This window comes from Pelobates fuscus, chromosome 1, assembly GCF_036172605.1.
Source record: "Pelobates fuscus isolate aPelFus1 chromosome 1, aPelFus1.pri, whole genome shotgun sequence".
NCBI lineage: Eukaryota > Metazoa > Chordata > Amphibia > Anura > Pelobatidae > Pelobates > Pelobates fuscus.
In genome coordinates this window covers 300994193-301019987 of record NC_086317.1, presented here as the reverse complement: position 1 = coordinate 301019987, position 25795 = coordinate 300994193, and the positions used below count along the sequence as shown (strand labels likewise).

The window sequence follows — 25795 nt, the reverse complement described above, 5'->3', positions numbered from 1 at the left end:
CACACTGTTAGATGTACACAGAACTGCAGAATAACCCTCCCCTCATACAGATAATACGAACAGCCCACACAAACCCATGCACAATCCGCACAAACACAATACTGTGGTGGAATCTCGGTAAAAATAAATTTAGTAGGCAGAGATTACCACGTGGCATGTGTACGTGCATATGCTGACGTATCGATCAGTTGGTTGCACGAGGCAAGATACGATCAGTAGTGTACGGAGCATGTGCAAGAATACAGGATGTAGTATTCCCCCTCCTCCATTGTGCTGGACAAGCCATGCGGTCAAACAGGAAGTTAATTCTTATTTGTGTTGATTGGTTAAGAGAATGTGCGGGTGGAGCTTAATATGGGAGGAGTTATGTGCCTATATAAGGAGCCTGCACTATTGTCCGGGGCTCAGAACTTGCTGTATTTTGGTGACGTTAGTCCCTCTGAGTCCCGATCGGTGATCCAATAAAGAATCTCTTCCTTCCTGAAGAAACCTGTGTCCATCTCTCTGTGCTTGGCTTCCGTCAGTTTCTCCGGTATCAATACCACTAACAATCCATATACACGACCTCACAAGCAGCATCTCACATGCAATACCCCAAGCAGCCCTGCACATACACAAACTCCCAAACACACAATGTGACATATCCATCCACACACATAATTCTACAAGCAGCCCCCATTCACAGCCCACATTCAGAGGTATCATACACAATACCACAAACTACTAATGAACATATACAATATAACAGCTCATATACGCACAAATACAATGATACAAAAGCAACTGCAGTATCAATAACAGAATACAGCAACATACACACCTCAATTTAATAGAATAGGACCAGCACACTACGGGACATCACAATGTAATTTTGGCACAGTGCTGCTAAAAGGTTGCTTACCCCTGCCTTAGACAGATGTTAGTTTGCCTTGTGAAACTTGAATGAATACAATGTTCACATTATTAACGTCAGAATATGTTATAGTGATTTTTCTCTCTTCTTTTTTTCTTCCCTTGCACTTTGATATTATGGATTTTTAAAATAGTTAATATTTTTCATTTTTTGTACATCTTCTGTTAGATTATTTTTTTTTTTGTAGAGAAGGAGATGAGAACAGAAACCTAGGGATTGAGAAAGACAGAGCAAAATACACGTACAGAGGCAAAAAGATAAGAGGTGGGAAAGTACCGTATTTATCGGCGTATAACACGCACTTTTTTCCCCTGAAAATAGGGGAAAAATCGTGGGTGCGTGTTATACGCCGATATCCCATAATTACTTACCTGTCCTGAAGCGTGGGCCGGCTTCACAGCGCGCACCGCGGTACAGGAACTTTAATTTAAGGTTCCGGTTTCCGGCGGGACTGAAAGGAAGTGTGCACAATAGTGTGCACACTTCCTTTCAGTCCCGCCGGAAACCGGAACCTTAAATTAAAGTTCCTGTTCCGCGGTGCACGGTGTGAAGCCGGCCCACGCTTCAGGACAGGTAAGTAATTATGGGAGGGGAGGAAAGTACACTATGGGAGGGGAGGGGAGGGGGAGGAAAGTACACTATGGGAGGGGAGGGGGAGGAAAGTACACTATGGGAGGGGAGGGGGAGGAAAGTACACTATGGGAGGGGAGGAGGGGAAGTACACTATGGGAGGGGAGGAGGAGGAAAGTACACTATGGGAGGGGAGGGGGAGGAAAGTACACTATGGGAGGGGAGGGGGGAGAATACTATGGGAGGGGAGGGGGGAGAATACTATGGGAGGGGAGAGGGGAGAATACTATGGGAGGGGAGGGGGGAGAATACTATGGGAGGAGGGGGGGAATACTATGGGAGGAGGGGGGAATACTATGGGAGGGGGGAGAATACTATGGAAAGGGGGGAGAATACTATGGAAAGGGGGGACACTATGGGATGAGGGGGGAATACTATGGGATGAGGGGGGGGAATACTATGGGATGAGGGGGGAAATTTCCTGGAATTTCTTTCTAAAAATGAGGTGCGTGTTATACGCCTGTGCGTGTTATACGCCGATAAATACGGTATATAAAAAAAAACAGGGTGGGTAAAAGTAGGAAACAGAGGAGGACATTTTCTGGAGGCAGATACAGGAAACACATTATGGGGGCTGGGAAACAAGGCTTTAAAACATGGACAATTATAGTTATGTAAGAGAAAACTGGAAAAGGCTAAGACAGCAGGGAGTGAAGTAGGTGCTGACTTGCAGTACTATCTTACAGTTTAATTTTTTTGTATTTATTTATTTTTTTTAATTCCCCTGTCACCTCCAGGGCTCCATACTTACCAAAACAAAACCCTTCTGCTTTTACCATTTTTAAAACCAGTAGCTGGTGTGGTACAAGCTCCCTAGCGCAAGGTATTCAGGATTTATACTGGTCAGTGTAAATACAAATATATATAGTGCTCTCTGTTGTAAAATAAGTAAGTATAGGTGAAAAAAAGAGATCTACTCACTAGTGGAGAGCAAAAATGGGTTTTGCTCAATCTTTATAGCCAGTGGCGTACACATGACCTATGGGGCCCCGGTGCGAAAATTGATCCGTGCCCCCCCCCACCCCACGCTTACTCTGCGCAGGCCGGGGCCGCAACACAGGGCGGCGGGCACCTGGTCGCAGGGGTTGCGACCCCTGTATGTACACCAGTGCATGCAGATGCACACACACTTAAAGGACCACTACAGACACCCAGATCACATCAGCTCAATGAAGTGGTCTAGGTGTCAGGTCCCTCTAGTTTTAACCCTGCAGCTAAAAGCATAGCAGTTTCAGAGAAACTGCTATGTTTCACTGAGGGTTAATCCAGCCTCTAGCGGCTATCTCACTGACAGCCGCTAGAGGAGCTTCCGCGATTCTAAGACACTGAACGTCCATAGGAAAGCATTGAGTAATGCTTTCCTATGGGCGGTTTGAATGCGCGCACGGCTCTAGCTGTGCATGCGCATTCGGAGTTGAGCGGCGGAGGGATCCCCAGCGCCAAGGGAGTCCGGCGCTGGAGAAAGGTAAGTGCTGAAAACACACACACTCTCACGAACAGACGCATACACACTAGCTAACAGACACACACATTTACTGACAGAGACACACTCAGCGACAGACAGACATACATACACACTCACTTACAAAACATACACTCTCACTGACAAACACTCACTAACAGACATCAAACAGACTCACTAAGTAACAGACACACAGTAACACACTCACTGACACTCACTAGCAGACACACACTCAATTGAATATAATTGAATATAATGATTAAAACCATAAAGGAATAAACGTTAACGTTGCCAGAGATTACAGGTATTTTCAATGTGTCCACTTTGTAAAAGCCTGTAATCTCTGGCAAACCACTGTGAATCAAATGGATATAAAGGATGTTAAGTTCTTCACTTACAAATATCTAGTATAGTACATGATCAAACACGCAAGTCACACTCAAATTAAGGAATATATATATATATATATATATATATATATATATATATATATATATATATATATATATATATATATATATATACACACACACACATACATATACATATATATATATATACATATACATATACATATACATATACATATATACATACATATACATATACATATACATATTATACATATACAAAACGCAAAAAAGCCTTGCACTCCTACCAAAAAAAGATTATGACCCGGTGCTTGGTTGCACAATAAACAAAGCCAAAAAAAGACCAGCACTCCCAGGATTTTCAAATAAACAAAAAGATATTACTTTACTCCGTAGTCAACGTTTCAGCACCTCTTGTGTGCTTTCATCAGGACAGCATACAAAATATAAATGAACATTACAATGCTTAAATAAGAACATCAATTAGATTGGGACTCACATTTCAGGTGTAACGCTAACTAATTCTCGATAGTTTCCAACCTCTAGTCGCCAGACGCCGGGGAGCATCTCCTTCCGGCTAGCGCTCGCGCTATCACGTGATCCGAGTGACCTCATCACGTTGCCCATCGCTATGGAGATCGAGACGCCGTTCGCGTCCAACGATCTGCCCTCCAGTTACTTCCTGGTAGATTGCGTTTCCCATCACTATGGGAACGCACAGCGCGTGCGCACTAGGCCCGCTATCCTGGTATCAGGGTGCATTCTCGTAATAGTACGAGTAGATATCTGCCTATCAAGAATAAGCTTAAACATAAATACAAGGTTAAGATAATAATACGGAAGAACCTCTATGCTAGTAACTACCTCCATTGTACCAAGTGTTATATACATCTAAAAGTGGAAAGTAATCAAAAGTATAATCAAATCAGAAAGTAGTACCGCTCGGGTCAACTATAGGGAAGTACTCAGTACGCTTCCTATGTAGTGAACCATCCCAACGTGAGTGTCCAGAAGTTATGGAGTACAATATAACTCACTACTGTGATAAGAAGAAATTCATTCCCAATTAAATTATTGCCAAAGTGTCATGGCCAGCAGGATAAGGTCAAACCTGCTTGATAAGTGCATCTAACGCCGTGTGTGGTAGGCATCCTCACGGATGTAATCTAAGTGTATCCAAATCAGAATGTCAATAGTCCGCCTTTACTAATATCTGTGTAAGTGCTTTTATTGGGCATAAAGTGCATAGTGCTAAGGTGTGGAAAAAATATAAATAAATACGTAATCTGTGAAAAGTGCCCAAAAATTACACCGCAATGAGCAGCTAAGTGAAATCAAGTCCCATCCACCCTGTAAAGTTCAATAAGGAAAGTCCCAGACTCCCAGGCGAGAGGACTAACACCTCCCATAAAGATATCTATATTGAGACCCATGACTAAGAGGGTCACTATATAGTATAGCGGCCAAACACCCGAATAGAACCTCCCAATCTAAAAGCTAAAGTGTGCATGATTTTAAACACTAAATGATAATCAATGTGAGTTAAAAATAGAAATGAATTAAACTCATCACAAGGAGGGGCTGGCACTTTTACACAACGGGTACCATAACCAGTTCCATACAGTACCCTGACACAGTTTATAAGGCCCCTTCTCTTATAAGTCTTATAAGTCTCTTATAAATCATAAAAAGGCAATGAACGACAATTTTTCATTGAGTCCATGTGGGGCTAATGTTCCCAATTTTTTGATCCACCATGTTTCTCTTTGTAGTAGACGTTCCTGTCTATTACCGCCCCTCCTTGAGATAGGGACATGGTCTATGGCCACACACTTCAATGTTGTGAGAGGGTGCCCATTTTCCAAAAAATGGCGTGCGACTGGTTTGTCAGTCTTATTGTCCCTATAGGCCAGTCTAATGCTGGACCTATGTCCCCTGATCCTCTCGCAGAGGGCCGTCTCGGTTTTCCCGACATAGTTAAGTCCGCATGGGCATGAGAGTTTATAAATCACAAAGTCCGTCCGGCAGGTAATTCTATGTTGTATTTTAAAAGTCTGTCCCGTATGTGGATGATTGAAAGTTTTGCAGGGGATCAAGTGGCCACAAGTTACGCATCCCAGGCATCTTATGCACCCATTATTGCTCGTATTCCTATTTACCGGCAGGTAACTCTTAATTGGATCAGTTTGAACTAAAAGGTCCCTCAGACTTTTGTTATTTTTATATGAAAACAGTGGTTTACTCCGTATGCTCTCAGGGAGACTTTTATCATTCTCCATGATATGCCAATTCTTATTGATCTCTCGACAAATGTTAGTAGTAGACGAGTTGTATGTCATTGGAAAGGGGGTTCGAGCTTTCTTGTCCCGAATCATTGTCGCACCCTCAGTCATATATTCCCTGGCCTTCCTGAGTGCTATATCCAATGTGGCTCGTGTGTAGCCTCTCTGTGCGAATTTACTGTACATTTGTTGCATTTGTTCCTCACACCGGCTCCTGTTCAAGTTGTTTCTTATGACCCTTAGAAACTGAGAGTACGGCAGTGAGTCCTTCACATGTTTAGGGTGGGCACTTTCATAGTGAAGCAGGGTATTGCGGTCGGTTGGTTTGGTGTATAATTGGAATTCTATTCTCCCTTGTTCCAAAGATATCTCTAAGTCCAAGAATTGTATCTTTTGGTCATGAATGTGTGATGTTACTTGGATGGGAGTGTCCGACTCATTTATCTCTTTCACTAATCCTTGTGCTTCTTCTATGGTGCCCCTCCATAGTATCAGTATATCATCTATATACCGAAAGTATTTCAGTATGAGCATTGAGTGTCTTTTGAAGATGTATTCTTTCTCAAACTGATACATGTAGCTTCTTATCACAGTAGTGAGTTATATTGTACTCCATAACTTCTGGACACTCACGTTGGGATGGTTCACTACATAGGAAGCGCACTGAGTACTTCCCTATAGTTGACCCGAGCGGTACTACTTTCTGATTTGATTATACTTTTGATTACTTTCCACTTTTAGATGTATATAACACTTGGTACAATGGGGGTAGTTACTAGCATAGAGGTTCTTCCGTATTATTATCTTAACCTTGTATTTATGTTTAAGCTTATTCTTGATAGGCAGATATCTACTCGTACTATTACGAGAATGCACCCTGATACCAGGATAGCGGGCCTAGTGACTAGCATAGAGGTTCTTCCGTATTATTATCTTAACCTTGTATTTATGTTTAAGCTTATTCTTGATAGGCAGATATCTACTCGTACTATTACGAGAATGCACCCTGATACCAGGATAGCGGGCCTAGTGCGCACGCGCTGTGCGTTCCCATAGTGATGGGAAACGCAATCTACCAGGAAGTAACTGGAGGGCAGATCGTTAGACGCGAACGGCGTCTCGATCTCCATAGCGATGGGCAACGTGATGAGGTCACTCGGATCACGTGATAGCGCGAGCGCTAGCCGGAAGGAGATGCTCCCCGGCGTCTGGCGACTAGAGGTTGGAAACTATCGAGAATTAGTTAGCGTTACACCTGAAATGTGAGTCCCAATCTAATTGATGTTCTTATTTAAGCATTGTAATGTTCATTTATATTTTGTATGCTGTCCTGATGAAAGCACACAAGAGGTGCTGAAACGTTGACTACGGAGTAAAGTAATATCTTTTTGTTTATTTGAAAATCCTGGGAGTGCTGGTCTTTTTTTGGCTTTTTATATATATATATATATATTATAGATGGATATATATATATATATATATATAGATTTATATATACTTAGATTATATATATATATATTCTAAGTATATATAAATCTATTTCAAACTGTTAACTTTTTTTTTTTTACTTTTTAAAGGCAGCAGGGGGAGTACCTGTCATTACAGGCAATCCCCCTGCTGGCATTGCGATGGACAGCTATGCCATCCATGTGATCGTGACATCCTCGCAAGGACCTCGTGATCACATGGCCCAGGGGGGCCTGAACGGAAGGTGGGGGACTCCCTGGGATGCCATGTGAGTCCCCACACCGCGATCGCCAGCGTGGGATCGCCGGTGACCGGGTAAGTACAAAGGCTGTCCAATCACAGACTTCCGATGCAGCTCAATGAAAAGGCTTTGCAAAAGCAGGTACTCTGGGCAGTTTCTGCCTCTTAAGTTTTGCTCCACTGAGCTAACCAAACTACAAAGTAACAAGACCTGTTGTCGGTTTGAAAGTCAGGGGGGTTAACTTATGAATTCGGTAAATTCTATTGAAATCTGAACCTTTTGTAAACTGAATAGAGAGGGCACAGTCTTCACACATAAAGCTTTTTAGCAAGCTAAAGTGCTTTAGGGTCTGGAGTATCCCTTTAAGTATTGAAAGGATTTTTTTTTTTTTTTTTTAAACTGGTGTAGGTTTAAAAAAAAAAAAAAAAAAAGTAAATGTGAAAAACACCTCCCTACCTTTAGTATATGACAAGATCTTTCAGAGATTATATATATTCTTATTAATTAAATGAATAAGAACAGTCAGTCCTCAATCCTAATTGAAAATAAATTACAAACGAAAAAAAAAATAATAAAATGCATACGAGCATACTAGTACCTATGCTCGTTTACAATTATAGTCGGGATTGTTGCACAATACGCCATATATCCAGTAAGCTACCTGTGTTAAACATTTAAAGCTCCATTTGTCACCGAAATCAAGGGAATATATTACATGAGCTCCAAATTAGTAATGCATAGAATAATGAGACACAGATAATTAAAAAAAAAAAATTACAGAAATTAATTAGAAAAATTTACCTCAGAGTCCGGCACCAGTAGTGAACATAGATCTTAACAAAGGGAATATACTGTATATATATTGCATGGGTTTCTAATTGATAAACCAACAGCAAGGCAGGAACGGCATCCATGTCCATAGGACATATACTAAGTGAGAACCAGAAGTGTTAAATAATGCCAAACATTGCATATAGTAACATATAGACAGCAGTGGAGTCCAACACCAGTCATAGACCCGCCAGATAAAAACAAGTAGCAAGAAAATTACAATATGTTGTATAGAAATATACTAGGGCTATGCAGCCTGCAAACATATGAAGTATAGCTAATGGTGCTGTCCCCCAGGGTGGCACCTAACTAGCCCAACATATGGTGCTAGGCAATACAGTCTATGCAATTTAAATGAACAAGCCCAATATGGAGACATCAACCTCCAACCAAAGATTCTTGCTCGATGCTGGGCACCCAAATGCCATAGAAGGATATAAGGACATAGACACCAACGGCCGTCCTATATACACCGGCTAAAAATGGATGCCCACCTAGAGCCACAGTGTCTAATACTATTGCAACTATGATGCATGTCACTATTGTTCCAAGATGTGAGTTAGCATCCATATGAAGGCAAAATCTGGAAAGACGGAGAAGCCTCCCCCAAGGGTGAGCAGTCTCATAAAGTAACCAGTGCCTCAAATGGAAAGTATTACCATCTCTTATATGGAACTATACCTGTGACTTGCAACCCAAGCAAAAAAGTTCAGAAATGGACATACACATGCAGTGAAAAAACGTCTGAAACCCTGGGCAGGACATCTCACCATACTGTTAATGTCTCAATAATGGAACGGACCACTCCCACTCAAGAGAGTAGATCACATATAGGTTGCACAAATTACAGAAACACCAATAGCGAATATTTTTCATTAAGGCCATATGGATGGACAGTATTCCAAGTCTTAATCCAGAACAGTTCTCGTTGAAGCAAGAGTTTGCTGCGATCACCCTCCCTCCATGGTAAGGGTATGTGGGCTATGGCCATCAATTTCAAAGAGGGCAACATATGGCCCATATCCAGAGAGTGTTTAGCCACTGGTTGTTCAGTCTTGTTGTCCCTGTAGGCCGTATGGATACTGGATCTATGATTTCTGATCCTCTCACGCAGAGGAAGATCTGTTTTGCCCATGTAGGCCAGTCCACAAGGGCACAGTAGCTTATATACAACGAAATCTGAAAAAGGCTTTGTTAGTCGGTGTTGTATCTTGTATTGTTTCCCCAAGTGGGGGTGTGCATATACCTTACCAGGTACCATATGTCCACAGGTGACACACCCTAAACAGCAGTAGCATCTGAGGTTTGTATGGGGCCTCCGAGGTTGGTAACAATCTCTTAGATTCTTATTACGTTTGAAGCACATCACGGGAGGATGTCTCATCTCTGTTGGTAATGATGTTTCATTTGCAAGCACTCTCCAGTTGGTACTAAATGATTTTCTTGAATACCTGTGATGCTGTCGAATACGTGGTAGGAAATACCGTGCGTGGTGATCGCAACTTAACATTGTCAATTGCCACAGTATCTTTACATTCCTGCAATGCCTTCCATAGTGTATTTTCCTTGTGGCCTCTTTGCACAAACTTATCCCATACAGAGGCAATCTGGGCATTTGCATTCTCTAGATTGGAATTTTTTCTCAACACCCATAGGAACTGTGAATAAGGTAAAGACTCCCTCAGTGACCTAGGGTGAAAACTAGTAGCATGGAGTAGCGTATTGCGATCTGTGCGCTTTGAGAACAGAGTATGGGCTAGATTGCAATCCTCTCGATAGACGCGCACGTCTAAGAAGTCCACCTGTTGTGGGCTCATTGTTACAGTGCGTTCGATATTATCCATAGCTCTGTTGATGGATTGTACTAGGAGTTCCACATCCGTAGTCGTGCCATTCACCACCATAAAGATATCGTCAATATATCTGGTATATATGTCAAGATGTTGTCTCTGTATAGTCCCAAGATGTGAGTACTCTCAAATTGGTACATATATCCTTTGGCATATATGGATGCCATAGCTACACCCATGGACGTACCTGCAACCTGACGGTACCATCGTGTTTCAAACCTGAAATAGTTTTGCGACAATACAATGTCCAGAAGTTCCAACGTGTACTCCACTGATGGACCTTGATAGTACGGTGAGTTGGACAACAATACTCTCATAACCTGTATACCATCCTGTTGTAGAATCACGGTGTACAAGCTCTTGACATCGCAGGTCACAAGCATCACTGGATTAGCGGGTAACTTCAGTAAGGACAACAATCTAAGAAACGATGGAGTATCTTTTATACAGGTTTCCAGATTCTCTATGGTATCTTTGAAAAGGCGGTTAAGCCATTTTGCCACTGGCTCCAGAATTCCGCCAATAGCGGACACTATTGGCTGCCCAGGTGGATGTTCTCTGTTCTTGTGAACCTTCGGGAGTGTGTATATAATAGTAGTCTTAGGAGAATTTTGTAGCAGATACTGGCTCAATTCCAAAGTGATATAACCGCTCTCCAAACCCCTCTGCGGTGTATTCAGAATTCATTGTTTTATCAATTCAGTGGGGTCCTCCAAAAGTGGTAAATATGTTCCTAGATCTGACAGTTGTTTTTCAATCTCTGAACGATAATCGGTGTAATTCTGTAGCACTATCCCGCCACCTTTGTCAGCTGGTCTAATAATGATGTTACTATCCATTGATAGAGATTTGATGATCTCCCTTTCTCTTCTGGAGAAGTTGGAATTAAAGCGTTGTGGAACCCTCATAAAGTCCATGGTTTCTTTCTGAACCGAGCAAAGAAATGTCTTAATGGCTGGTTGGTTTGGTAGCGGATCAAAGGTACTTTGTTTCTTAAATCATGACACTTGAGTTAAAGAGTCCCTGTTTTGGTCTTTGAATCAATCTTTTAGCCGCAACAAGCACCCAAATTTATACAATTCAACTTCCCATTTAAGGGGATCCGGGCGTGAAGTGGGTACAAATGAGAGGCCTTTAGATAAAAGTTTGATGTCCTCAGATTGGAAAGATCTTGAAGATAGGTTGAATATTGTATCATCTCCTCATCCGTGGTGGCCTGTCTCTTACCCCAAAAGACACGGCCCCTCTGTCCTCTTCTTGAGATGAATCTGGGTCTCTGTTGTCTCGGGTGCTGTGTCTGCCCTGGAATCTAGTTGTTATACCTTGCTGTTCCTCTGGTCGACCCTCTAAAACATGGCCACTGGATACAGGGTTCTGTCTTCGTTGAGGGGCTAAGTCTGTCGTGTGACTCAGAATTCGATTCACCAGAGGTCTTGTCTATAGTATATTGCCTCGGTTTTCAGATGGATCTCCGGAATTTTGCAAATCTAGGAATATCGTTTTTACCACTTGTAAACTCGATGTTCCTTATAGTCAGCAGTAACATTTGCTTGTTTCTCCCTTTTGAATCTGACCAGGTCAGTTTTGTAGCTCTTTACGTTATCCGCCACTTTAAGCAGGGTAGTAGCAGCTTCAGGTGAGGAGAGGAGCACAGCTTGTTTGGTCTCTAATTCTGTGATCTTGCATCTTACTTGGATTAAATCCTCTCGTACATCGTCTATGATTATAAGCATGAGATCAAGCGAACACTTGTTCAGGACTGCTGTCCATTTCTTACATACCAATGGTTTCTGTCTCCCTATAGCAGGTATATTGCTGACTCTAAAACCCCTTGGGATTTGCAAGTGGCGATGGTATTCAGATAAAAAGAGCCCATGTAGGTCTAGGTCAGTTTCAACAATTCAAAGTATATATCTTTTAAGGAAGTAGTATTGGGAAGGTCTGAGATGGAAGAAGTCCACCTAATCCTTTCAACATCTCATTCAGTATATTGCAAGGTCTCTGCTTGCTCTGATAACCCACCAGCTAGAGTAAAAAAATCTTCCATAGAAAAAAAAAAAAAAAAGTAGTAACAAACGCAGGTATATACAAAATGATCCAAAGAATAAATAAATGTGCACTGAAGTGCAGATTAATAAATCACCATGTAGAGAGAAAAAAAACAAAACAAAAAGGTTCTCCATCTACTAAGGGGTGCTCAGAACATGAGCTGTTGCCACCAGCCCAAATAATAAACAACAAAAAATAGTCTTGCACTCCAACTTACTGGTGTCTTTGCCCGGGTGCTTATTGGCATAGTATAACCAAATAGCATAGAGATAGCACTCCCAGGACTCCAAAAAGGTATTAAAAATAAAATGTAACTTATTTTCAAAATTTTAAAAGATCCGTTTCAGTTTGTCACACAAACTTTCATAAGGATAAAATAACATCTTAAAAGACAATCATATATACCCACCACCAATATACATGTTCCTTTGGTCAGATAGTGCTTGAAAACAGACAGACAGTCTCCATGATCTTCTCCGCTTCACTCCCTGCACGGAAGCAGGGAAGACCATAGATACCAACTGTCTGAACCAAGGTGGAGGCAAACATGCTTATGCCACAATCTCCTGGAGGAGCCTGCTAGCTAGCCTCCTGCCAAAGGACTATGTGTTATATCCAAAGACCAGGTTCGGGAGTTAACCTGCCCAGCCTCCCTAAGCAGCTTTGCCTTGGTGCCCCTGGTTCAGCACTTTCACTTCATTGGAAACGAAACCGAACTATAGCTCCCTGGCGGCCGTTCGCATGAAGAAACCCACGAATGGTCCTCAGCGGAACCGCGACCGCTAAGAAGCGGTTTTCAGTAGGAGGACTTTGTGGTTCCCATCACCTCAGCGGGACTTAGCAGTGAATGTTATGTAACGATTTTAGGCATGAGGTCACCTTGCGGTTCCCGGACAACTTGATCCGGGGTTTTGAACCACTTTGCGACCCGCGAGGAGATAACTTTTTGAAGCGAAGGTGCCGTAGAATAAGTGGAACGAACGATCCCTGAGAACCAGGCAGAGCACCCCATATTTTGGATGCAGGAGCTCCCGACAGTTGACCGGCAAAAGCACCAAACGCACTGGAACTATTTTGGGCATAGGAACACATGTGCGGCCAGTCACAACTTTAACATGGTGGCGTTTCCCCTACACTGCATGGATCTGAGCACTTTTTGAACAGTTAGGGCACTCAGATCAGGGCTCTTTTGGGATCTAGAATATGTGTGGGTACTGTATATATTTATTATGTTTTTGGGTACTTTTATATTTTTAGTTTTTGTGTTTGCCTCTGTTCCTGGGAGATTAACTTACCGGTCTTTAACACAATTATCTCCCAAGCACAGAGATCTCTGGGAGGGGCACATCTTATATTGAATGCAGACCCATGCTGGGGACTGTATATATAAGCAGGCAACTTGACCTAAATAAACCAGTTTCTTTTTACCCTTCACTCAGTCTCGACTAGTGTTTGGGTGGACCAGATATATAGCTATACTCTCTGCAGGAGAGCTTTAATCACTTGAAGCTGTATCCAGGACCTGTTCCAGGGTGGGAAGCAACGGTGAGACCACGGCCAAGCTGTGGCGGCTATTGGCTGGGGTGCTGCTGATGTCCCGGTGAGAGCTGAGGAGCGTTTTTGGCGGCGGTACCAGGCGGTCTGCCACAGCATATATATGGCTAAAGGATCCTGCAATATATTATGCCTAATTTATTTTACATACACTTTATTTGAACTGCATGGCAGCTGGACATGTTTCTTCAAGCCTGTCTCTGGTATTTTTAACACATTCTGACACTGCATTATCGTGGATAGCCAGATCCAGAAGCCTACCGGCGTGATTTCAAGCACTCTGCTCTCTGCTCCCCTCTGCAACCGCCGATCACTTGTAGTGTCGCGCTGGGCCCTTTCAGGATTTTGTGCAGCAGCCCCCCCTGCTCCCCTTTGGACCGGGGGGGAGGGGTTATCCCGGTTGTCTGGTACAACTGTAAAGCACTTCCCTACTGCTAGTGAGCAACTTTGGGTGCAAACTCCCTACCCAAGATGGTGGCTTGCACTGGTATTAGCAACACTCAACCTACACATCCTATGAACCGTCCACTTGATTATGTGGAGATGTCCCTACGCGACTGGATGACATATTCGATCACTTCTAGGCCACTCTGGCAGCAGGGCATGTGATAGTAATGCATCATCCTCATGGAAAAAACAGGGTCGAAGGCATGCAGGTGGAGCATGGGCCCCCACTGGCCACTCAATTACCTCACATGCTGAAATCATCTACCACAAGCCCGCCTGGGCTGAGGGCCACTACGGGCAGGAGACTGACTGCTTTCAGCAGATAAACACCACCAGGGCCTTTTGTACCCTCCCTATGGGAGGGCTCTTTGAGCCCCCGAGTCCATGGATTCCTGTTGCCGGCCTTTATCCCAACCTAGGGAAGGATGGTTGACCCCCTCTACACTTACTCTGCCGCACTCCTGCCAAAACGTTGGCATAGGATTACCACAAAATGCCACGCTGGACAGTATTCTGGTTTACCTCCTGGGACTTCAACATGATCTAATGATACCACGGTGTCTGATACAGCCTAACTAATCTCAACAAGCCTGATTTTTCTGCTCCTCATGCTACTATTTCTTATTATGTTTATACTTTTTATCTCACCGTGCCGTACTAGGAGTAGTGGCACAGAGGCACTAGATGGCATTGGAGCGCAGTGGTTTAACTTGGCGACCATTATCAGTTGTTTAATCAAACAGTTGTTTTTACAAACAATCTTTGTTCTACCTTTACCATCAGTGCACTTATCGCTAGATGTTATTTCATACAGTGCTGTTAATTGTCTGATTATCTAACTATTTGACCTAAAAAAAAATAAAAAATAAAAATTAGGCGGTCTTTCTAAGGAGTATATGTCACTGTTAATGCTTTTTGCGTTATTTTAACATGTTATTGCTGATATGACTCCGTTTCTTATTTCTGTGCTATGCTCATGATGCCTCAATAAAATAAAGACTGTCAAATCGTACCATAAAAAAAAAACCATAAAAGTACCATAAAAGTTGGAGGTGACAGTTATGTGATATGCAGTCAAAATAGTACTTACAGTTTTTTCATCATTTTCAAAGGCTTCCCTTGCCTCCTCATAGCTGCACACCTCCTCTCGGCATTCACGCTCAATGTTCCCTTGCTTGATCTCTTCAAGAAAACTATTGGCTCTTGGGTATCTTTTTAAGATAGAATGTGCTTCTTCCTCTGTCAAGAACACTAGAAGAAATTGCAAAAACAATGCTGATTTTAGAAGATCACAAAAGAGAATATTCATACTGGCTACTTATTGCTTTTACATAGAGGTTCAAAAAAAAAAAGTATTTGCCATGTACCCAACATGTTGCAAGGTGTCTTCGGAACATCAACATTTATCAAGGTAAAAGGTGAGTGCTGGAGCATGGCTCTTTGGTATTAGAGGTGGTCTAACTTGTGGCTATGCCTGTTTTAGATATAGAATTAGACACACAAACACACACACACATATATATATATATATATATATATAAAAATACGACATTGTGAAACAAAATTGATGAAACGTTAAAAAAATAAAAATAAAATACCCCTCTACCTCATTCAATTTTACTTCCCATTGCTCTCCATTATTAGAATACATGTATGGTAAAATTCTTATTTCTGTTACACTTAAACAGATTAGTACTAACTAGACTAACAATTGTACATGGTTTGTTTTATATTTAATTTATACCATCATCTTTAGATGGCTTTCTAAACAGCCTGGACAGTAAGAAAGCTGTAGTCTTTATTCATCTGTGCTCTTTCAACGGGACGCTAAAAGAAAAAGCTTTTGTTTAAGGGAAGCAATAATAGCTTTTGTGGAAGAAGCAGCATATTAATGAGTACATGACATGAATGCCATAGTTTAAAAGGTTTCTCTGTACAAGTCTAAATGCCCCCAATGTAAAGAATGCTGTATATGACAAACAGCAAAATGTGGTTGAAAAAAAAAAAAAAAAAGATTGAACAAGCATGGTAGAGATTTTAACATTTTTGTTTAGCAGATGTTTAATACCTGTATACGCACTTGGCTATTATTAGATTTAGATATAAATATATGCAATACAAAACGGCTCCAGGAAAATCGTACATTTCATTAAGATGACACTAACTTGGACAGACAATGGCTTCCGGTTCTTACTTGCATCAGTCAGAACCTGAATTCTGCTACAGGACTGTATATAACTAGGAGCAATCTGGGCTTATGGAGAAAATTCCACAGCCAAAAATTGCTTTCTGTTCCGTTATTTTTAGAAGGAGTAGGAGGAAGACCAAGTAATACAAAATATGTAGCCAATGAGAATTAGAAAGAACTGGGTATTTTCTAGTTAAGAAAAAAACAACAATATTATGTGCATTGAGAAGTTTCAGCTTTGAGCATTCCCCAGAGTTCTTTAATTAAAAAGCATAATCTTTTTCACTTCCTCTTATGTCAACAGCCTAAGGATGGTCTACTTTGAACTTCTTCGCATACATGCCTAATATTCTCTACTCAGACTAGTACATTCTGTAAATGTATAAAATCATATTGCACAACTATAACACCCAACCACTATGTCTCCTTCCCATGTTCCTGATGGTACTACTATTCTACACTCAAGGCCAGAATTAATGGATTACTCTAAGCATCATACCCACTACAGGCCACTGTCCCGTGCGACTATACCCATTTCTCCACAGCTCACCATACCTACACAAGGATTGACATCTGCTTGGTGTATAGATCCACACTGCTACAGATCAAGGACAGGCTTATAGGTAATATTACCTGGACAGACCATGTCCTGGTTGTTACGACTTTCAATACCCACTTACCCTGCCAGGAGGAGGGAGAACTGGAGCCTGTATGAAGACTTACTGGAGGATAGTATGTAGCCAAGGAGGTGAAGAGAGTTACATTTATTTATAAAATATTTTACCAGGAAAGATACATTGAGATTTCTCTCGTTTTCAAGTATGTTTTACCAAACTTTCACTAGACACTTACAGTAATATAGCCATATTACTGTAAGTGTCTAGTGAAAGTTTGGTAAAACAAAGAAGTTATCAGGGGTATCCTAATCAAGGCAACTGAGTATAGAAAGTGCCCTCATGTTCCAAGACAGTAACAACAGTCCTGCAGGATCTGGCCACTTTGGAAGGGAGGAAAAAGGCAATCCAACACGGAAGAGGTATTATTCATTAGATGGGAACTCAAGGCTCTACAGTGCTCTATTGCTGCAGGACTTATGAGGACAATTAAACAAAAATATTGTGCACAAGGTTGTAAAGCAGGGAAGTTGTTGGCAGCTAAATACCAATGGTCCCAGTCTAATATCCCATACCTAGTGGTCAATGGTAGTAGAAAGTTGCTCAACCCGACCCATGTAGTAAAAGAACTAGCATATTTTTATTAATCTCTATATCATTTTAAATCTGAGGTTTCTGTGCACCAACCCATTCATGGTTTCCTCAATGAGGTACAAAAGCCCTGGATGCTCCTTTCACCAATAAGGTTTGCAAAACCATATTCACCCTTCCATGTCACAAGGCTCCTGGCCCTGATTGCTTTCCTGCCCAATACTTTCACAAACTTGCAGCCCTGCTCACTCGCATCTTTCTAATCTCTTTAACCACATTTTCTTGTCGCACACACACTCTACCGAAACCTGGTAAATCCCCAAACATGAGTGCAAACTTCCGGCCTATTTCCCTACTTAACACAAATGCAAAATTGCCAAACTAATAGCAAACATCTGGTGTCAGTTACAAGCAGGCTTTGTTTTGGGTAGACAGATTAGTGATAATACAAGAAGATTCCTAGATATAATAGAGTAGACCATAGGCGTGCGAAGTTTATTGCATTTGGGTGTGCACCCTAAAGCACAGACACACGCCACGTTTATATGTGTGTATGTATAATATATATATAAATAAATAATGATCCTTGGCACTCACCTACTTTTTGAGTATATACATATATATACACACACACACACACATATATATATATACACACACACACACATATATACACACACACATATATACACACACACATTGCTGTTTGTGTGTGTGTGCGCTGTGTCTCAACAAAGAGGCAGATCGGGGTGAGGACAGTTTTGGCGAACCCGTGCGGCGCTGGAAACAAGGTGATTTTTCGCCTTTTCGAAGGGAGAGCAAGCCGGCTAAATATTGGATTAAACACTGTAGGGTCAGGAATACAGGTTTGTGTTCCTTATACTATAGTGTTCCTTTAATCATTGGGAGACCAACTGTTGATGCAATGGTATATGGCACAGCCTCGGTTGGTAACTACATTCTCCACCTCTACCCAGTGTTCTTCTCAACAGCACAAGGGAACACACTCACATATCTTTTGGTCATAACAAACACTTAAAAACAGTTTTAAGCCAAATATTCTACATTCTACATCATTATTCAGTTAACAGCAGTTAACTTAAAAACATTCCTCTTGTGTATGCTCCCGGGAACTCTGTGTGGGCCCACTAGGATACTCACTATGCAAGTTTTGGTCAGAGGGAAAATCTGTATTGAAAGTCTGTTGAAGATCCTACCCTACCCCACCCCACCCACTATGTCAATAGTGTTAACTACCTTCAAAACTTAATGAGGCCATGTTTCGTAGGATTTCTGGTGCACTTAAACACCACAGGGTGTAGCCTGGAAGGAAATGGGTGTTGGATAAACTCATCTGGGGCAACTCTCAAGGGCCTACCATTACCACTAGGTGAACCCTGCCCAGTGTGTATGTCCTATTTCATAATTTCATAGCAATTCTCATTGAAGAACTACCGTATTTATTCGAGTATAACGCGCACACGTGTATAACGCGCACCCCTAATTTTCGATTAAAAAAAAATCGGTATAAAATTTTATACCGATTTTTAATCTAAAATTAGGGTGCTTGTTATACTCGAATAAATATTCGAGTGGGTGCTCGATAATACCGACCGCCGGGCTCATTACAAGCCCGGCGGTCCTGGGGGGGCGGGCAGCAAGCGTTTACTCACCTCCGTGCAGCTCCTCGAGATTCCCAGTGTAAATCTCGCGAGACCCGAGGCCAGCTCTGATGACGTCAGAGCGTCAGAGCTGGCCGCGGGTCTCGCGAGATTTACACTGGGAAGCTGGAGGAGCTGCACGGAGGTGAGTAAACGCTTGCTGCCCGCCCCCCCAGGACCGCCGGGCTTGTAATGAGCCCGGCGGTCCTGGGAGGTATATTTATTCGAGTATAACGCGCACCCCTAATTTTAAATTAAAAATCGGTTAAAAAAAAATGCGCGTTATACTCGAATAAATACGGTACTTTAATCTTCTCTCTTGCGAATATAATTATGAAATGGACATTGCTTTAAACAATTGCATTGATGCACACACCTTGTATGGTAAAAATTAGAACATGGGGGGGGGGGGGGGGGGGGAGAACATATATACTATCCCAAAGAATACTTGAGTTTGTGTGACCCAGTGAGATGTTACTACACTGTCTAGAGTGCATCTTCAGGTGCTTAGAAGGAGACAGCATCAGGTAAGTATATCTTCCCCCTGCTTGCAATCCTGGGCTTCTACACACCAATTGGCAATGCCACCTTTGGGGGTTGTTGCAAAATACATCCCGGAAGGTGAAGAGACACTTTAACATCATAAGGATGGCATGGAACATTGTTGCATTTTGGTGTGAGCAGAGTTAAAGGGACACTCCAGTCTATTTTATCTTACCATCTGACTGCAAAATCCACACGTTGTTGAAGGAATGCATCAATATTCTTATTTTGTTATTCAGGCCCAAAACGGGCCTGAATTTAGTCTGGATTTTAGCTAAGCCGAACTCCACTGGACAGCTGAAATCTGAGCCAAAACGTGATAAATCCAGACTCAGAACTCGACTCCGAGCCTGGATTAAAACAAACAAAAAAAAAGCTGAATGGTTTGGCTGCTGTCAGTACTAGCAGCTAGCTGACAGTTAAACATCGGCAGCATGAGGGTTACTTATGTGGCGGCCACTACATTAAAAAGTAAAAAAATAAATAAAAACATATACACACTGTAGCGGACTGGACCCTGCACCAGAGTCTGCCCCAGTTTCCTGGAGGGGACTGCTTGCTCGCCTCCTGCCCTGTGATTATGGTCCCTGGGAGATATGGCCCTTCAAGTACAATATTTGGGCATAATGGATTATGTATGACCTTACTGGCCCTTTAAGAACCATCTGGGGACATACTGTGGAGTTACTTGGTGACCACCATTTCATGTATCAGAGGCACATGGTGAGAACAATGGATTAAGCACATGGTGAGAACAATGGATGGCGGCCATTTTAACTCACAGACATTGTTGTGACTTTTCTACACGGTGCCATCTCGCCGGTATTTGGCACACAAAGACATCGTGCAGTAGTTTTAAACTATACAACAGGGGACACATTATACAGTAATTATTTTTTATATAATCTGTATATGTTCTGCGGAATCTGCATTAAACTGTATCTTCCAAACTACTGAATGAATCTGGGCGAATTTTGGATGTGTGGTTCGCCCAGATCCCCTGGTTCTGAGGATATACTTTATATGGGGTTATTGCATGTTTTGGGGTCCCTGTGATTTTTTTTATAAAACTGTATTCCTCTGCCTGTGGTAATGAGATTACCCATTGTGTTCAGTAATCCTATTACAGGCAGAGGGGAGGATTTTGTGTGGGAGTGTGTGTGTGTATTGTACCGATTGATTGGTTGTTTTGTCCCTCCCTGTGGGCGGACCTGTATTCTCAACAACTGTAATAAAAACCAGGCTGGGAGTGCCAGCCTCAGTTCCTGCTTAACCCTCAAAGTGAAGTGTCGTCTCATTATTGGGGGAGGATTTATTGTATGCTGTTCCAGTTTGACTGCTAGGAGTGTAAACCTATTCGTATGGTTTCCTATTCAACTGTCTACAGCATTCATATGCTTGAGAGGATTTATACGCTTCTCTGATTCGGTGGTTGTGGTGTCTGCTGCAGTGCTTGGAGTCCTCAGGAAACGCTAGGAGCATCCATTAACGGAGGTACCCAGTCGGGGTGCCAGGCGATCCGTTACACACACAATGAGTGCTTTCCAAACCAGGATGATTCAGACATTCTATGTTAGTGGTCAACTTATCTAGTAAAGCCTTGCATAGCAGTGGATTCCATGAATTGCAGTTAAGTTCTAGTATTCTACTGTTGACAACAGATGGATAAACTACAACTCTTCTCAGCAATCCTTGTTGTGAAGCCTCTCAGGATAGTACGGAGCAAGGGAAGCATCCACCTACTTGCAAATTTGGGTAAAGGGTTTATCTTACCCTGTTGATGTTTGAAAATGCTTGCAATTATAAGACATAATGTGCAGGGAGATCGAGAGAAAAGACCTCCTTGCACTATAACACAAGGAAGAAACAAATGAAACTTGAAAGGCCACTTTAATTTTAGGACATTTACAAGGTTTCTAGAGATGAAATTTATAAAAAAAAAAGTGCACAGTCAACACGAGTTTACAAATAAGCCACTTATTTTAGGATAGTGTGGTCCCCGCTGTCAACTGGCAGTCTTCCATCTTCTGTTTTACAATAGCTCAGTCAGAATCTAAATCGGGAACACTGATGGGCTAGCTCTTTCCAGGGCTTTATACATGTATAATACTACACAGACACACACATAGGCAAAGAGAGGAAATGCTTAGGCTGCAGGTTTTGTATCATTCATTTAGCTGGCTGCAGTTTTACAATGGGGAAAAATTAAAAAAACAACCATTAAGGTTGAGTGAGATAAGGTGCACAGAGGCTATACAATATGCAATGTTATTTGAAATTATATAATATGAGGATCGCTTTCTATTAAAAAATACTGAACTTTGTATATTATATTAGAATATTGTAAATGTAAAAGTTAGGTAAAAAGCCTCACTTCCATGACTCCGACTGGGACAGAGTGAATTGCTGCAGATATTGTAAGCTCTGCTTTCAGTCAGTTTCTGCTTATATCAAACATAAGAATACAAATTTAGCTCACACTTTTTACAATGGTTCCTTTGATGAAATAGCTCTTAGAATCTATTCTAGACCAATGTTTCGCAACCTTTTAAGATGAAGTACCCCTGCAGGTATAAAAAGTAATAATTCCTAAGTGCCCCTGCCTCAAGAAAGGCCAACCCCTGGAGTGGATAAGGAGGGGGGAGCATGACTGCTGCCCAGAGAGGTTGGCATGGCAACAAGGCATACAATGTTGGAGATGCATCTGGACTGGGGACACTGGGAAAAGACTTACCAGACCACTGGAGAGCACGCTGAGGGAACCTGGCAGTGCTGTTTCTGGTCGTCCTGTAAAGAAAAACTGCAGTTACGATTTTCAAAATCAATCATATTGCTTATATTGCAAGCCTTCCAGAGGACCCACGGCGCAAAGTCCTATGCAGTGCTGCTGCACATTGGCCACGATGCCCAGGACTCTCAGGAGGGGTCGGTGCAAACCAGAGGACATTGGGTCCGCCGTTCTAGGCCACCATCAAGATTGTCCCCCCAGTCCGATTCAGAGATCCAGGGTGGTGCCAACATCTGTGAACAGTCCGGGGCCGAGTGAGGCTGGCCCCCTGGGGCGGAACCCTGGCAGCGGTATGAGGAGGAGCAGTGAACGGAGTGGCAGGCGTCAAACGGCCCGGTCGGGGCCTAGGAGTCAAGATGGTAGGTCCCAAGATGACACCGCTGGTGAGGTCCCGCAGTCATCAGCCTTCTTTTCCAGCATCGGCGGAAGTGACATCACGCCGGAACACTGGTGGCGTGTATGTGACGTCTACGCGTCGGGGTAGTGAGTGCGGTGGCTGGACTATGTGGGAGAGTTCGGTTTGTATTCCGCTGAGGGTGGTTGCAGTCTACATTGGCTTACCTGTCAACCTTACGGGAGCGCACATCGTCAGTGGCATCGGTGGAACGCAGTCACAGGCCACTGAAGAACTAGGAAGTCCGAGTAGGGATAGAAGCAGAGATTCCGAAGAAACACACCACTGGCCACCCGAAAGTACCACTGGCCAGCGGGTGCAAGAAGGCCAGCGGAGGAGCTCACCGTGTCGGATTGGCCGGCCAGGGAGCCGTAAGGTACACAGGATTATACGCTTCCCGCTGGGACTCCCCCGTTGGGTACAGAAGATGGTACTTCAGGGGGGTTGGTGTGTTACATTGCACACCTTGGGGTTGCATGTGTCTTTGGAGGTGAGGGACAAGATACTTGGGTGAGTATGTGGACCTCATCTGTTCCGATTTGATAGGGAATCGGCGGATAAACCGCGACGCGGAGAGGCGATGGAGAGTGGAAAAGGTAAGCAGCTCCCCCGTACCTTCGGGAATTGGTTGCAAGGATTTGCAACTTATGCCAGTGAGGTTTCCGGAGCGGGCCCAATCATTGTTTACGTATTTGGATTTAATTTGGGGGGCTTATAAGGTGTACGGGGGACAGTGCTGGTTTAAGTATGACCAGCAGTTTAGGCAGAAGATGGCGGTACGGTCACATCTTGATTTTGGAATGCAGCATGGCTACCTTTGGTTGCTTCTAATGACTCCCTGTCGTCTGTCGACATCGTCCTTTCCTTTCACCGCTGGTGCTTCTAAAGGAGCGTCGGCAGGCAGAAGAAGGGCATCTGTTGGCTCTTCAACGAGAGCCACTGCAGCTGGTACAGCAGTTGTCTGTTTAAACATGAGTGTTTGCACTGTGACGGGGCTCACCCAGCGGTTCGATGTTTTAGGAGAGTAAAGCTCCTCCCTAGGGCGGCGTCAAAGGATGACGTTCCTCGGGGGGAGGACCCGGTGAGGGCGGAAAGACTGTTTCCATGGCTCGCACGGTATCCCAGGCATAGGGACGCACGGGTGCTATGGGAAGGTTTTACCAAGGGTTTTCGGAACCCATTTACTCAGTCGGGGGGGTCATCGTTTGCGCACAATTTGTCCTGCGTCTGGGGTAAGGAAGAGGTGCTAGCAGCTAAGATGAGAAAAGAAGTGGTGATGGGATGGATGGTGGGTCAGTTTTCCATTCCTCTGTTTGACAATTTGCGGCTGTCCCCTTTGGGCCTGGTTTCCTAAGAAGGAACAGGGGGCATTTCAGCTTATTCATCACCTGTCCTTTCCATCAGAGTCCTCGGTTAATGACGGGATATCGAAGGAGGATAGTCGGGTTCGTTTGATGGTGCTCTGGATCTCGTTTGGGAATCAAAGCAGACATTCAGTTGGCTTTCCGGTTGCTGCCAGTTCACCCTACCCGTTTTCATTTGTTGGGGTGTCAGTTTCAGGAGGATTTTTTCTATGACATGTGCCTTCACATGGGTTGCTCGATTTCTTGTTTTTTATTTTGAAGTTTTTCGTTCTTTGTTGGAATGGATTGTGGCAGGCTTCTCTACCCTCCTTCACTATCTCGATGACTTCTTGTTCGTTGGTCCTGCGCATTCTTTGCAGTGTGAGGATTTGTTGGGACACTTTAGGGTGGTTATGCTAGATTTGGGGGTTCCAGTGGCAGAGGACAAGACGGAGGGCGTTTATTTCCTTCCGGGTATTGAGATTAACTCCATCAGCTTGGTTTTTCGTTTGCCTGCAGACAAATTGGGGAACCTTATGACCATGGTCGATCAGGTGAGGGGTCGATCAAAGTGCAGCTTAGGCAGATGCAATCCCTGTTGGGCCATCTAAACTTTGCTTGTCGGATCATGCCTATGGTTCGGGTGTTTTGTAGGCGTCTGTCTCTTGCTACCGTCGGCATTAGTCTTCACCATCACTTTATTCTTAAGGAGTTCCTAGCAGGGTAAAATGGTCGGGAAGCGATATCAAATGTGGCCCTTAAGTTGTTCACGGATGCCTCTGGCTCCTTGGGCTTAGGTGCCTTTTTTGGGGGACATTGGTGTGCAGAGCCTTGGCCAGCAGCATGGCACGTGGCAGAACTGATACGGAACCTGACTTTTCTCGAGCTCTCGAACAAGCAGGTGGTTTTCTGCACGGATAAAGAGTGTGGTCCATGTGGTGAATCGATTATCGTCGGGTTTGGTTCCAGTTTTGGTTCTGTTGCGTTGGTTGGTGCTGCTTTGTCTACAGTTTCACATTTGGTTTCGGGCAATGCATGTTCCCGGGTGTCTAATGTTATTGCAGATTCTCTTTCTCGCTTTCAGTGGGATCGTTTTCGTGAGGTCGCTCTGGGAGCAGAGGCCGATGGTCTGGTATGCCCCACGTGCTTGTGGACCCTCGATTTTGGAACCTAGCAGACCTGTTTGGGAGATCGCTGACTCCTGCTACGTGGACAGCCTATCGGGAAGTGGGTGCGGTGGCTGGACTATGTGGGAGAGATCGGTTTGTATTCCGCTGAGGGTGGTTGCGGTCTACATTGGCTTACCTGTCAACCTTACGGGAGCGCACATCGTCAGTGGCATCGGTGGAACGCAGTTTAGCGTCTCTTTCCTTTCTGATGCGTTGTATGGGGTGGGAGGATGTTTCCAAAGAGTTTGTGGTACAGAGGGTGCTTCGGGAGGAAGGTGCGGGTACCGGATTGTAGGCGGCCGGTGTCCGTCCACCTTTTGGATGTACTGTGTGGTGTTCTCTCGTCGGTGTGCTTCTCCACCTTCGAGGTGCTGGTGTTTCGGGTAGCCTTTTCTCTGTGTTTTTAT

At 43.4% G+C, this 25795-nt stretch overlaps 1 protein-coding gene across 1 annotated transcript in view; it reads right to left on the bottom strand.

Annotated features, from left to right (window-relative positions):
- The window catches only part of PRRG1 (proline rich and Gla domain 1), a 90952-nt gene that overhangs the window by 6448 nt on the left and 58709 nt on the right, over nucleotides 1-25795 (bottom strand). The window contains exon 3 of the mRNA XM_063444619.1: nucleotides 15188-15348. Within this exon, the coding sequence (XP_063300689.1) occupies nucleotides 15188-15348 (161 nt within the window). The remainder of the gene's footprint in view (nucleotides 1-15187; nucleotides 15349-25795) is intronic.